This window comes from Sycon ciliatum, chromosome 2, assembly GCF_964019385.1.
Source record: "Sycon ciliatum chromosome 2, ocSycCili1.1, whole genome shotgun sequence".
NCBI lineage: Eukaryota > Metazoa > Porifera > Calcarea > Leucosolenida > Sycettidae > Sycon > Sycon ciliatum.
This window is the reverse complement of record NC_088644.1, coordinates 30,393,607-30,409,525: the sequence shown is the minus strand read 5'-3', so window position 1 is coordinate 30,409,525 and position 15,919 is coordinate 30,393,607. Positions and strand designations below refer to the sequence as shown.

Here is a 15,919-nt window from a genome sequence, read left to right as displayed (position 1 = left end):
GGTTTTTCATGCACATGTAGAATATAGAGCTGAATGGTGTACACTGTACAGCACCAATCTTAACGACATGTGCAGGATAGCAGGAAATTCTCATCTGTTGGCACATGTCTACAATGAAGACTAATGTCTTTTCACTCAGTGGCTGGAGCTTTTGATTCGGAGAAGGGCCTTGTAGTGCCACATGTTTGTAGATCCAGTGGGGAGGAAATTGTAGAATTTCCGCTCGGCACTGAAGACAAAACCGTCTTCGTCACCACAATTCAGCTTGAAGTTGAGGAAGCCTGGTTTTGATGTCAATGTATAGGTCTCAATCGTGTTTGATAAAAGTGGTGTGTGGTGCGATTGTTCATATTCATGTACTGGAGTCCAATAACCGGTTATAACCGGTTATCCGATCGTTACTTCAGAGGATATTCGGTCATGCAAAAGTTGTGACCGTTTAAGCCCTAATCGTGCGAGAATAGCTAAGACGGAGGTGTAGATCACGTGCCAGAATAGCGATAGCCCTTTGTTCCAGATCTATTGCCGAACATCTTCTAAAAATTGCTAAAAAAACAAGGTCTAGTAATTCAACTGTCGATGACGCATGGCCGCCATTGAAAATTCCACCTGGAACTTTAGAAATCGTATACCATTATCCCATGTGTAGGAATGCATTGCTGACTTTGCGAAAGGGCTCTTCCGATATGCTCTCAAGCCTCGCCGCATGGGTTAGAACCCATGATATATCCAACTTGGACAGTGAATTTCGGGATGCATTGCTCTCTAGAGGGAGTCAGTCAAGAAAGAAATTACAGCAGCTTGCATCGCGCGCCTCACCAACAAAAAATGCATTACGGAACAAATAAATATACAGCAAGTGAAAATAGGGAGAAACAGGCTGAAGTAAGTGTCAACATAATGTGAACGGCTCCGCATAGAGTGTGTTTGTGGTGTCTTGAAGTACGTCATCAAATTGGGAATTTCGTATCAGGAAGTGTGCTCAAAGTGTGCTCAATCAGCTAAAAACATGCATACTGTCAAGGCAGCCCAGGCTGGTTTATAATAATTATATCCTTGAATGCGTTCCTGGATGATCTGAGAGGGAAGTGAACATCGTCAAAGAGGGCAAACCCAGTACACATTGTACAGGGCTGGAGAACCATGCACTGGTATTGTTGAGTTTGGGGGCTGGCATGATAAACAGAGTGCTCTAAAACGCTTGCGTTACAATATCAAGATAGTCTTGCAAAGCACCGATCATTATGCCTTGTTTTAAGGGAGAATATAATTCTTCAGTGTACAACACCCTCTGGTCCGGGTGCCAGGAACAGCTCAGATGCACTGCGATTTGCTGAGCTACGCTGAGAACCACCTGCCACGCCGGCAAGGTCCAAACTGGACGAAGTGCGAGATATGTTATGGATCATCCAGTCGCTGGCAAAGCGAAACTCCTGGTAGCATGGATCCGGTTCGGGTGATTCCGGCACATCGATGGAGTGGAACACTTTGCGTGCCTGGTGCGCGCCCTGCTCAGCGGAAGTATCTCCGCCGGGCATGCTGTGCACACGCATCGGTCTGCCTGGAACGTTGTACTCATACGGCCGGCCATCCACAGGAGATACACTGACCAGCGAAGGGGCGGGATTGGACGGAGTGGAAAGCATTGCCCGCGTCTGAGGAGAGTGCCTCCCCCACTGCTGTCCATATGAGTCTTTCAACTGAGGAGACGGCTGTGGCTGAGGAGAAGGACGCAGCTGGCGAGGCGATTGATCTTGCGGAGACAGTTGTAGATGAGGTGATGAGCGAGGCTGAGGAGAATATCGTGACTGAGGAGAAAGCCCTGTTTGGTGAGATGTAGAAAGGCAAATCTGAGAGCTGGAACACGTACAAGCATTGTGCATGCAGCGGTTCGAGAGAGGCAGCGAGTACATCCCACCATGCTCGACGGCTTTGGAATCACCTTGCGGTGAACTATCGCCGATGGCATCCGGGTATCTAGCAACTGCGCCATTGTTTGCACTCTCAATGTCGACGGGAGAGCTTTGTGAGCCCGCGGCATACTGTCCTCGGTTCCAGCTTCTCCTGGCAACATCCGGTGTGTGTACTCGCTTGCGTACTGCCAACCCTGTTCCATTGGCTATGTCCGGGGTGACCACCCGTTTGCGTATCTGCAGTGCGGAGCTTGGGCGACTGGTTGATCTGGCGTACGTCGAGATCACGGTGGGTGGTGAGACGGACACGTCCACTGTCGGCACAGCGGCCCGATATCTGTGGTTGATCTCCTGCTCGAGAATATCTACACGCAGAGCTATGTCCTCATAAGAGCTCATCTTGTCCGCCTTTGCTGGCTGTGTGCCAGACGCCGCTGCATGGTCGTTTGGGAATCCCTTCAGAAACCCGTCTGGAATGTCTTCATACCTGGTGTCTTTGGCTGGTTCGTCAGCACCAGGTTTGTACCTTGGATGGCGAGCTAGATCTGGTCTATCAGCACTGGTATCGCTTTCCGACCCTTTCTTGGGCAGGACAGGGAGACGATTGTCAAACGGAACAGCCGGGGATGCTGGTACACTCCCCGAATGGCAACCAGGGTGTGGCAACTCCAGCATCCTCAGCTCAGACGGTGTTCGAGGCAGCGGGCGGTTCTTCACGGCCGGCCTTACTATAACATTGCTCTTGCCTGTCCCACTGGGAAATGCACTCAGTATCGGTTCAGGGGACATATCTGGAGCCGCAGGTGCTGCGATTTGCAAACCTGCCGTCACTTTGTTGCTGTCATTGGCAGGTGTGGTCACAGTTCTCTCCTCAGATTGCGCTGAACGTAATCTCTTGCCGATTCTCAACCTCTCTAGGAAGGTGGGTGACTTGGTCACTGTAACTGCCTTGGGTTTCAAAACAGCGCCGCCAGCGGCTGTGCTTGGTCGCAGCTGCAGAACTGGCTCTACACTGCTCTTGCTGTTGTTCTTCCGGTCAGTGCTTGATTGCGTGGCTGGTGTCCCATCGTTGGCGGATTGTAAACCTCCAGGTCCCACCTTGCAGTACCCATCTGCTCTCAGGTGCTGGCGTCCACTGAATGAGTAGGATCGCTGCAGTGTTGACTCGTTCTCTCTGGACCAGGCACGCTGACGCTGGGCAGAATCAGGTGATGGGCATCGCATCAAGTGAGAGTAGGATGGCCGTGGTACATCATAACAATCCTCCATGGTACTCAGGTCGGACGTCGACTGCGACCGTATAGTGAAGCGCGATGTGCGGTTCTCCACCTGTCCATCGCAGTCGGTGAATGTGTCGTTGTGCAAGCTCTCAAGATCCCGCACCAGTATAATTGGTGGAGAAGTGGCAGAACCTGTGTTTATGAATAAGGAGTCCCTCTCGTAATCATCATCATCAACATCATTGCTTTCAGGACTTCCATGGCCACTGTGTACAGTCAATCCATCTCCGTTCTGACCAAACTGATGATGTGTCGAATTGCTTTGCAAGATCGACCGCAGTGCATCATCCAGGGAGGAGTTGTCTTGCATTATAACGCGGTAATTTCGGTTGCTCTTAGGTCGTGTTGCAGCGTTAGAGTTACTTCGCATCCTGAGGTCTGGGCTCAGGTCATTGGCTGCCGCCCCGTGCGCCTCCTGCGGGCAACTAATCAGTCTATTTCGACTCATGAATGGACTTGGCGATGGCTGAACAGCGTCTTTCGGAACTGGTTTGGGCGGCTTCTGATATGCTCCATTCGTCTGGGGTAAGTCAGAAGCCACTTCCCTGTCACTAGTCAACACTGGCACATTGTCCAGTATGCGGGATGTGTCGGCACCAAGATCCTTGCCACGTTGGTAGAGAGATGGTCCGTGAAGCCAGTTCGGGAGCTCCGATCCTCGATCGTCTGAAACAAGAAGCACAGAAACAATGGAGGAACTAACTGATAGAAGTCCCTTTCTGCCCTCTACATTCACTCCATTCGCATAGTAAAGCCGTTATCATGCTCTGTTCGGACCACATGACAATACTGGCAAAACAGAGCCGCATACCATTTTAAACAATAGGCCATGTGCTAGGCCTCGAGTTCCCACTGTGAGTTCCCACTGTGGGTCGCACCACGGCTGGAAAATCTTTCCTCTTCCAAGCAGGACTTGAAACTAATACCCTTTGCTTGTCCATCATGATCTTAGACGATTCTACCGTGCCTGCCAGCCCGAAGGCGGAAGAAAAATAATTATTAATTAATATTCCTGATTGTTGCGGTGCGTATTCCGACTCTTCGTTCACTGTATTGTGCCGTGGTCGTCATGGTTATGGACTACAGTTAAAGGTGTTGGAAGCTATCTATCAGCGTCTGTACAAGCCTAATTTGTGTGTACAGAAAGATAGTATAATTGGGTTGAAATTGTTCAAGTAACGTGTCGTGTTTAGTGCGGCCAAGCTTGGCCGTTAATGTTCTAGGTTTAATGTACTGCTGTTATGTGTTATCACGTTGTCTTTCCTTCCTTTCTCCTTTGTTCATTTCTCGCTTTGATTGTTAAAATTCACACTTGTAAATTTCACTGTTGTTGCTCTTAGTGTTATTTCTCTAACTTAGATTTTCTATAATAGTTCAATTTTTTGTTTCAGTGTCCTTTAGTACAACGACGATTCCTGATGAGTGTTGTACGAAAACTTGTTTGAATCCCTTTCTTTCTCTACACAATTTCTTCACATTTTTCATGGTTTTATTGCACATTGTCTCCACAGTTTTACAATACATGAATACAGTGTACACAAATGTCGATCCAGCTTGTATTACTGATTGCGGTTATCAAATTGTTGTCTCCTCGCCGTTTGTTCTAATATTTCACAAAAAAATATAATTCAGAGGCACCGGATTTTGCAAAGTTGGAAGAATATGGTTACTTACATGTCAAGTTATCATTGTCATTGCCATCAACATCATCATTATCATCAGGAGCTGCAGGACCCCCAGCATCAGTAGCACCAGCATCATCCTCACCACTCCGCTTAGCGTCTTGATTCGTGGTGGCATCAGATAAAGTTGGCTGCTGGTCTGGAGTAGCAGGATAGCCGAATGTATACTCCTCCAGTCTGGCCATGCTCTCTCGGTGTCTGCAGGGCTTGCGCAGCGCAGTGACATTATTGCTTACTTCTACATTGCTCGTCGTTGTGTCATCCGTGTCTACTTGACTTGATGAGCCATCGCCTCCATCCACTATGGCCATCGCTGGACTAGAATCACCCGGCATGGCTGAATCTGGATCAGTTGGGCAGCCCTCCACTGCAGGCGACTGGTTGGTTTCAACCTCTGCTGAGTCCGGATCACCTGAGCCCATTACAGGTGGGGGATTCTGCAGACTGGCAGCTAATACACTTTCATAGCATTGCTCCCTTTCAGGCACGTTCTTAGAATCATTGAGACTTGCTCCTGCCTGGAGACCACCAGTAGTTGTAGGCGAGTTAGCAGCTGCAGCAGATGATGATTTTCGGTTAGGTTGAACACTATATGTGATGACCTCCGACTGTGAGAGATCGGTGGAGGATGAGGGAGGAGAGTTGGGCGATTTCAGGTCATGCACTAAGCTCATGAAGTTGCCAAGCACACCAAACGACTGCGGCTGTTGCTGTTGCGACACAGTGTCCGTTACGGAGATTGACACCACTGCTCCCAAGCTGGAGGTGGGTGGGATTACGTCGGGCAATGCCATTGGCACTTCCTCATCGGCCTCTCCTTGCCCACAGCCATCAGTAGTTTCCTCTGCCACCTGAGGAAATGGTTTCGCCTGACTGTAGTCGGGGACAATGTTCGGGTAGTACTTCATCCCACACGGTCCCAGCTCAGGACAAGGAGATGAACCAAGTTCTGCACCGAGAACCTCCTTCATTTCATGACAGATGGCAGTGCAGATGTTCCTACACCAATGACCAGGGCATTCCAGGATGATCGTGCTGCTCAGCGATCGTTCGTCATCTACATCCAAGCGCAGGCTCTCCTTGATGGGCTCGTAGAGGACCTGTGCGATGTTAACCACCTTCTCGGAGAGCACTATATCACAGGTTATCGGATTCACGAAACAGATCTCCTCCTGCCCAACTGTGCTCCGGTCGAATGCCAGGTGCATATCGAAGTAGTCATCACCCTCGGAGTGTACTTTGCGAACATGATATCTGGAGGACCCGTGACCTAGCATAGCGGGAGCATCAAAGAGACGACAGCAGAAGCCGGTGTGATTCATCATGATCATGTGCAGCGCAACAGTGCATGATAGAGCGAGGGGACTATCTTCGGGAGAAAAGTCAATAATTTTGTCGACATCATTAATAAAATAATGTTCATCTAAAGAGTGAATAGCAACTAAATAGAGCGGTTGTAAGTTGACAAACCCCCTTTTATTTAAGGGGACTATAGTGAACACAAACTGACTAGTAGTTAGTAGCATAGTGAAACCTGTCTAAGACGACCGCTTAAGGGACCTTAAAAACCTGGTCTCTGTAACCAGGTGGTCTCCTTATCCAGGGTCATTTGACCGGGAGTAGCATTCCTTGGTGCTGGTTTCAGTGGTCTTCTAGAGCAGGTGGTCGCCTTATCGGAATGGTCGCCTTGACAGGTTTTACTGTAGTAGTAGTAGTAGTAGTAGTACTAGTTTTTATTATTTTACTAGGGGAGTCCCAACAGGCTACTACCTTTTTACTGGGAACCCTAGGTGAAGTTTAACCATGTCTATGAACAGAGCAAGGGAGTGGGCCTGCCGACAGTCAGCTGGAAGAGAGTTCCATCTAAGAGGGTGCATTTCCTTTGTGCTACAAATGATACAAAGAGACCCGGCATCTCTGCAGTGATACCACCCCATGGGACATCCGTGTTGCCCGTAGAAATTTACCTGAACCCGATACGCAAATACCACGCTACTCCATACAGTATCTCTTGTTCTCACCTTCCATGGGTGGCCAGTCGCGTACCGCCTTCAGCTCCGCCACCCACCGAAACATGTCCTCACTGGTGGCGGCGTGAAAGGTGACGACTTCGCGGCTGGCCTTGATCGAGAACGTTCGCCCTTTGATGTGCCCGGCGTGCACTTCGCACATTTCATGATGGTCGAGTACGAACACTGAACCACCGCGCGACTTGAATGTTGACTTTTGCCGTGCGTACACGAGAACGAACCGCTCTGGACAGGACACGGAAGCACAAGCGTAACGGGAACTGAGATCCACCATCAGTAACTACTTGTACATCTGGCTTCAGAGCTGAACCTATTCTAGAAGAACACTATTCCTTCTCCTTGCAGATACATAGGGCTTGCTAGTATAACTTTTTTTGATTTTCAGTTCACAGAAGAATACTCACTAAAACTAGAATTCAATCTAAATTCAGGGAAAAGCCATAATTGCAGATTTTCCACTGATCATGAAGACCATGACTATCTCATTGTTCCATTGCCTTCCCTTGTTTTCCCACATTAGCCTATTGCTCTTTCCAATGGCTTGATAATGCACAGAAATGCCGAGTTCTGTATGAAGTAGATGAGCAGAGACACCATTGGCAAACCGGCCTACCTTCTGGGGTGTGGTCGTCATCGGCAACATCCTTGTTTAGCTCCTCTACAACTCTCAGCAACTGCACATAGTGATCTTTGGCCTTCTTCAGTGTACACTACAGCAGCACATGCAATCACGCGTATGCACAAACACCCCCCCCCCCCCCCACACACACACAAATGCACACACGCACAAATGCACACACACACACACACACACACACACACACACACACACACACACACACACACATACGCATACACACACATACATACACACACACACACACACACACACACACACACACACACACACACACACACACACACACACACACACACATACAAACACATACAAACCGTCACAATATGAACACATGTCCACTATAACAGGAATCATACACTTGTGTAATAACAGTACAAGCGAGAGACATTGGAAGGCTAAACAAAGCAGCAGATACTTGTCTGCCAGCACACCAGATCTAGAAAGTGGGGAGACACAATGGAATCCATAATACCAGATCTCTTTTAAAAATAACTCAGTAACACCCCTGGATGTTTTGTTGCAGGACACTTAGCACAAGTCACACAGCTGTGAACATTTGCTCCAAGTGCACACTCACTATCCTCCACTGATACTTCTCCGTAAATTGAGACTTCCTGGACAAAGGGAAGCCGACAGTCTCTGTTCCTGGGGAGGGCCGTGGGGAGGGGGGGGGGAGCACAAGTTTCAAGTGAGCATTGCAATCCCCACAGGAAAATCTAACCTGAATGCACACACAGCAAAGTCCGTCACGTTAATGTACCTTTGCATCCAGGCTGAGTATCTCCACGCGCATGGGCGACTCAAGGCAGATCTCCACCGGTGTGCAGCGTAGGCGAGAGCATGCCTCCCTTGTGCCCATGTCCAAATCCAGGATGGCCTGCAGTCAAGCAGTCAAGCAGTGGAAGCAATAATTATATTATAACAATGAGGCTGTTTTTCTAAGGATCAGTCGGGGAAGTGAACTGCCTGACATGAGAAAAAACGCCAGACCCCGGGGCACCAGGACTCGAATCCGGGACCTTGCTTGTCATGAGCAATGCTCTAACCATCTGAGCTATGGAACCAGGCTGAACCTAGACAAGGCAAGGCAGCTCAAGGCAGCTCACAACACGTGCTACACATATTGATGGCATTTGGGTCTTTTCCCCTCCCCCAGAGGACCAACCACGGTCAGTTTCTGGAACGTACTACCAGAGGTGAAAGAAAGTGATTAAATTGGAAAGGATTGGGAGAACTTCAAATTCAAAGGTTCAGTCGGGGTGGTGAACTGCCTGAAAAGAGAATAGAAAACGCCAGACCCACCAGGATTCGAACCCGGGACCTTGTATTTGTCATGAGCAATGCGGCTCTAACCACCTGAGCTATGGGACCAGGCTGAACAGGTTTAGATGGCAATAGCTAACTAATCAGTCAGCTTCATAATGCCATGCCGCTGCCGCTGCGTAGTAGTACACTGACCTCGTACAATAACTAACTGGCGATGGGGAATTCCCACCCCACCCCCGCAAACGTGCACACTGACCGCATGCAAGAGCTACCTGGTACTGGAGATTTACCCCCCCCCCCACACACCTGCCCTTCCTCCCCCTTCCCCCTTCCCTCCCTCCCCCCCCCCCCCTTCCCCCATACCCAAGCACACTGACCTCTGAAAATGTATTTGTTAGCACGGCCGACCTCTTCCTGGGGCCGGTGCCATCCTTCGGCGACACATGCACAGCAGTGGCACCTGCAGGCGAGTTTGCCTTGCCGCCTTTCAGCTTTTTGAACAGGTTTGGCATAGCAACTTCTCGAGCAAGGGTTGCCCGTCGCCAATGTTATAGCAACCTGTCCGCAGATGAGCGGGGCGTCGTAAACCGTGTCCACGGCGGCCTATGGCAGTAAATCAGCAAACAATCGCCATTCTTACCATTCGTGTCCGTGTGCATACTCAGGGGTATACGACCGTACGACATGCATGACTTTAAGTCATATAAATAACTTAAAAAGCTAAGAATTTATCTTTGACTTTGAACAACTTATGTACAGTAAAACTAAGCCTGCCGCTCAGTGAACCTTCTAAAGTGGCTCCACCATACGGGTGGGTGACTTTTCAATTGACACACTGTGCCAGAGGGTTACTTTGCAGCTTGTGTGAGCCAGTGTGTGTTTACCACTATTTACCAGGTGTGCATTTGGACATTGCCACCATTTTGTTTAACCTTCGCACAGGTGGTACCCTTTAATATCCAGGGAATGGAAATGAGAGAAAATTACATCCTTCTATCTGGACTTTGAGAGGTCCTCTTAGGGGATCAGGGGGATGCCCCTTGTCAGGTTTTGCTTTAGTCGCGGAAAACATTGTCCGGGAACACTCAGCCCTGGCACGGTCTAAGTTCTACAGTAGTAGAGTTCAACTTCATAGATAACCATGTATAGCTGGATATCCATGTATAGCTGGATATCCATGTATAGCTGGATATCCATGTATAGCTGGATATCCATGTATAGCTGGATATCCATGGTTGAATGCAAGAAAGCCTATTGGACGCAGATAATAACATTCAAATGAATCATTATTACAGTTTGGAACTCCAACGGTCAGCGGGAGTCAGATTCAAAGAGAAAGAGCACCGCATATGCATGCGTAATGACTACACTTGGTTTAGGTCCTGGCTTGTGAATTGCCTGACTTCTCCTCTTCCTAGATTTTAATTGAAACTCAAGTTGACTGACCATATGGGATGCCTGGCCTGTACACCTGAACAGCGCTGTGACGGTGTGAGGTCGTTTTTATTGCAATTTGCAATTATTTGAAGTAAGTTCTGTCACGGTTCAACGTTTGTGTATCGTGATACGTCCGCCCATTGACTCGAGCATTCTTATCGCATGACAGGCAATTAGCATTCTTACAGGGCGACATACAGCCTACAGCATACAGCATACCTATAGGGTGACATACAGCCTACAGCATACAGGCTGCACTACAGCGTGGTGGCTGTGTGCCAGAGCTGCTGTAATCTGATACCAGTAGGTCACTCAGCACTACAGTATGTCCTGCCATCTTGACCAATGGAACATGCTAGATGTGTTCTCATCATAATGACAGTGGCATGGCATGTGCTGAAGATCACAGGGCCAGGGCCTGGAGTTCTCAATGGCCACCTTTCACATCACACTGAAATGCAGTGTGATTGCAAAGCGACTGTACAACGTATGATCCGGCTTTCGTTTCAACGGTGTATGGGCATGGGTGTACATCAGCTGGTGTGCATGACTACATGCCGTGTGTGTACTATAGCTAGTTACATAATAATGACCATGTTTTCCACGATGGATGTGTGTGTGTGTGTGTGTGTATGTGTGTGTGTGTGTGTGTGTGTGTGTGTGTGTGTATGTGTGTGTGTGATTGTGTGTATGTGTATGTGTATGTGTGTGTGTGTGCTTGTGTGTGTGTGTGTGTGTGTGTGTGTGTGTGTGTGTGTGTGTGTGTGTGTGTGTGTGTGTGTGTCCCGATATGGTGCAGTGGTATGTGCAGTCGATTTCCAATCGAGAGGCTGCGGGTTCAATTCCCGACGATTATGATCCCACACAAACGCGTTTCTTCTCTTTCTCATTCTCCTAGCTCTTCTTTCATTCTCCTGGGTGGTTACCAACAGCCAGTGCATGCCGGAGTATTTGGTATGGTGTGTGTGTGTAGAAAATGAAGAAAGAGTATAAAAAACGAAGAAAAAAAGAAGAATCAGTTGGGGAAGTGAAGTGCCTGAAAAGAGAAAAAATCGCCAGACCCACCAGGACTCGAACCCGGGACCTTGCTTGTCATGAGCAATGCTCTAACCACTGAGCTATGGGACCAGGCTGAACCTAGAAGGCGCTGACAAGTTTTTCACTCCAAAGGCAGCTCACAACACGTGCCACACATACTGATGGCACCTGGGTCTTTCTCCCTCCCCCAGGGGACCAACCACGGTCAGTTTCTGGACCCTACCAGAAGTGAAAGAGAGTGATAAATTTTTTGAAAGGATTGGGAGAACTTCAAATTCAAAGGATCAGTTGGGGAAGTGAATGCCTGAAAAGAGAAAAAAATCGCCAGACCCACCAGGACCCATAGCTCAGTAGTTAGAGCATTGCTCATGGCAGGGTCCCGGGTTCGAGTCCTGGTGGGTCTGGCGATTTTTTTCTCTTTTCAGGCACTTCACTTCCCCAAATGATCCTTTGAATTTGAAGTTCTCCTAATCCTTTCAAAAAAAAGAAGAAAAGAAAAAAAGGGATTTGCTGGCCAGAAAAAGCCGCTTCAATCAACTGTGTGGTGTACACCAGGCCAAAACTAGCAGTGGTCAGTTCATCAGCCTTGCAAGCTGTTGAATTGTGTAATCCCAGCACAAGTTGCTATGTCTAACATAGCTGTTCGCTATCATCGCTTCCGCGATGGGCAGGTCTGAAGTGTGTGTGTGTGTGTTTGCGTATGTGTGCATTCATGCGCGTGTGTGCATATGTGCGAGCGCGTGTGTGAGTGTTTGCATGTGTGTGTGTATGTGTGTGTGTACGTGTGTATGAGTATGCATGTGTGCGCGCGCCTCTGTGTGTGAGTGTTTGTATAAGCGCGTCTGTTTAGGGGCCGTCCGTAAATATCGATGTTTTTTTAGAGACGATATTGGTGCGTCTGGGGGGGGGGGGGGAGGGGGTTTGAGCCATGTGCGTCTTTTCGAGCATCAGAAAAATATCGATGTAAATATCTGAAGTTTCGCCGATCTCTGCACGCGGACGTCTAAATGGCTATACAAGAAATGTGAAACCAGCTTCCGTTCGCGGAGCTAAAACTCGCGACACAAGAACAAAATTTAAAATTGGAAGCTGTACGCCCATGGCGAATTTCAAGAGCAAAAGAATGAGCTATTGATTGTGGAAATCGGCCGAACGATGCCTGCAGGAGACCTTTTTCAAGACGTAGAGGCAGTGCGAACAAACACGGACCAACTCCACAAGAGTTTCCAAAAATATTGATTCCATGATCTAGATGTACATGTGCGTCTTCTGGGGGGAGGGGGGGGGGGTCAAGGGAGAGAAGCACCAATATCGTCTCTAAAAAAACATCGATATTTACGGACGGCCCCTTACGAGTTGTAACCGAGTCTTATTTCAGAAATTATTTTGGAATATCATCTGGCCCAGAACTGCAGCTAAACTGCTTCATAATTGTTCAATAGATAGCTCACAACACGGATGACACCCCACAGACACCATGCTAGATGCTAGCCATGGGACATTACACTTGTAGTAGATTTTCACTGGAACTTCAAAACAAACTTTCAGTTTAGTCCTGCTGGCCCATGTAAGCCTTTCGAATCCTGCCACTGACTGTGTCCTAGGTATAGGTTCCTATGAACGACAACGACAAGTAATTAGCTGTGCACATACTAAAGACTAAAGTGAACAGTCTATCGATCATATGAACGAATATAAAAAGGGCTGAAATCTACACGCAGCTGAACGCTATTGGATAGTGTCAGCTACCTGCAATTACTAGTATGTAGTTCTGTAACACCACACGAAAATGCTCTAGTAACGTGCCAGAGGATGCGTGCACTTGGCGTTGATATGGCGGAACACGAAACCAGCGGCACAGCAGAAGATTACAAAGGGTGACTAACTGTGTTGGTGCAGTGTTATAATTATGCATAGGTTCTGGGGAATTTCACGAAGCTCATCTGCACATGTTTGTAGGAGAAGTAAGTTGTACAGCAGTCTTTCAGAGATCCTCCGACGAAGCCACTTTCGTCAAATGCATGACGCCAGTAGACTGTTGGCGTTATAACAAAACAGCCGCCCTGACACCATCCTAGGGCAATACACAATACCGGCATTAGGATACAAGCTATCTATTTGAAGCACTCTACTCCGATCTGCTTCTATGCCATTCGCGATTTTGTAACACTTCCTTTGCCATTGCGGCATTGGGGACTGTCAGTGTCAGAAAATGCCGACAGCACAGACTAGTAGTAGTAGTACAGAGCAAAACCCTACATGAAAATAATGGCATTGTGCTCTCAAACCTTCTTACCTTATCCGTCAGCGAACTCCGGAACTGCTGGCCACAAAGCCAAACATCCACACGCAGTTCACCAGGTTCACTCGACTGACACGCCGACTATCCGATCTCCGTGACTATCACCGCCGCCACAGCGTCAGAAACACGCTTGGTTGTCACTCGGTAAGAACACCACACTGCATGGGACCCGCCACGGGGAGTGAGGCACCACACCACCACATGTGGAGTACGGACATAGATTGCGCAGGGTCACTGGTCAGAGTGATCCAGAGGTCGAGAGGAACGACGACGCTACGTCTGTCTTGCTGCTGCAATCACAAGCCGCCGTGGCTGTTGCTGCCTGCTGGGCTTTCTTTTTCCACAAATCCCTGTTGTGTGCTATGATATTTCCTTTCTTTACAAACGAGCGGTCGTGTCCGCACCTCAGCAGGAAGGCCAGCTGTATGACTTGTTACTGTTAGGCCAGCACAGCATGAGTCGGTGCCCGGCACGCGGTCGGACCTGAGGTAGATCTACTGATTCCGTTGTGTGTGCAGGCTGCGGCGTATGCACACTGAAGTGAAGAGGCAACCGGATTGGCATCTTACGCTAAGTGCGACCTTTCGTGCATATGCACCAACGCTGCACTGAGTCATCATGGCCATCATGGTCAAGGACGGTACTGCTGTCGTGATCGTGATGTGGACGATTGTGGTTCGTGCATGCTCAGCCGTTCAATATGCATTTCAACCAACATTATCCCATACACAGACAAGACTTAGTCATGATGTCGAGCAGGTGCACGGCCGCAGAACGAACGTGTGGGCCCCATGCTGACCCTGGAGTCTGTAGGGATAGATGTGCGACATGAAAATGGCAAACTGAATCAAACGTCTCACCCGCCACCACCAACATAGTCATTGCTCACCACCGAGGCCGCAAGAAACGATAGTGCGTAAGTGGGGAATAAGCCACCATGTAGATGTACGTACCAGTGCTGATGTTCGCTCGCCAGCCCACTTCTCCAAGTGGCCCCAAACTACTAACTGTAGCTTCCCGAAGATGCCGATAACGCAACAATAGTCCCTCTTCGAAAGTCATGTTACAGTGTGTTTGCGCTGCGATACCAATGATGATTTGTATGTGTGACCCCTTCGCATGCCACGGCCAATGTATTACAGCCGATGTATAGTTGCACTTGATTGGAAAGAAGCTGGACACGGTTGGAGCGTCATCCATAATCATGTCTAGAACTCGTGAGTCTTTTTAACCTGGTGCGTAAACACCCCATGCTGACCAGGGAGATTGTTGGCCACATTTGAACCCTCTAGAGTCTTTGTTCGTGCAGTGACGCGTACTTGCGCCAGCGCGAGACTACTGACAGAGTTCACTTTCAACAATGGGGTCTTGCTCAAGTGTCGCTCAAGCTCTGACGAGTGGCCTCTTGGGAAAACGTGGAGTGCTGTGTGACGGTAAGGAGGGCTTTCCTGAAGAGTTGTGACACGACTCAAGAAGGGCCACGGGGACATGCGGAACCCTAGATGCGTGCGGTGTGCTGCATTTATGCTGCTCACAAGCCTGGATTCCGGCGCTCCGGTCCGTCTGGAGACCGGGTTACCCATGCAAAGGGTGCCCGGGAGGAACTCAACCACTGGACCGCTTCCTCGTTCTTCTGTGTACGAAGTCATAGGGTTTTTGCTCCTTATCCATGGCATGATTGTGCTTGGTGCTTGAAGCAGTATCTGGTGTGCTTTATGCTAGTGATGAACATGTGTGTAGTGATGCGGGCCAAGCATCAACACTGACAACACCATCCCGTATCACCGTCTAGTCTCTGCTCTACTCTAGACCTTGGCCGTCAATGCTTCAACACGGTACAGGTAGATTCTGATCGAAAAGCTTAGGCATCGGCAGAACGAGACAAAGCTTGTGGCGGGCAATTCCGGGATTTCTTCTCCTCTTCCTTGTCCACACATGCATATGTACGTCATGTAGGTATCGATGCAACTTTCAACCAGAAAAAGTACCAAATTCTGCTCATTTTCTGCCGAGGTCTACTCTGTCACATGGTTAGGAATCGGCCGTCATGGATCGTATTCCGGATTCAGATGAACCACAGCTGCAGAATATCGTAATAATGCCTTGCAAGTATATCTTTTGAACGTAAACCACCATTTATTCACAGGGGGTGGGGATTACCATCAAGCTACATTACTAATCTACTACAAGTACTTGTAGCAGACACAGGCCATGCGGTACAGCACTATGAGTAGATTGGGGCCAGCACACGGGGATGTCTAAGGCGGATGCACCTGAATCATGACGCCACAATCGCTCCTCCTTCCACAGAGAGCGGAGTCCTCCGGCTTG

At 48.7% G+C, this 15,919-nt stretch overlaps 1 protein-coding gene across 1 annotated transcript; it reads right to left on the bottom strand.

Moving 5' to 3' along the window:
* Positions 1-742: 742 nt before the first annotated feature.
* LOC135809638 (uncharacterized) lies at positions 743-14,103 on the bottom strand. The gene is made up of 7 exons (XM_065323034.1): positions 13,583-14,103; positions 9,189-9,414; positions 8,306-8,422; positions 7,519-7,615; positions 6,897-7,130; positions 4,868-6,145; positions 743-3,859 (listed from the first exon to the last, which is right to left on the bottom strand). The coding sequence occupies exons 2-7, from the start codon at positions 9,321-9,323 to the stop codon at positions 1,275-1,277; spliced, it is 4,446 nt and encodes a 1,481-aa protein (XP_065179106.1). The 5' UTR covers positions 9,324-9,414; positions 13,583-14,103; the 3' UTR covers positions 743-1,274.
* Positions 14,104-15,919: the final 1,816 nt, after the last annotated feature.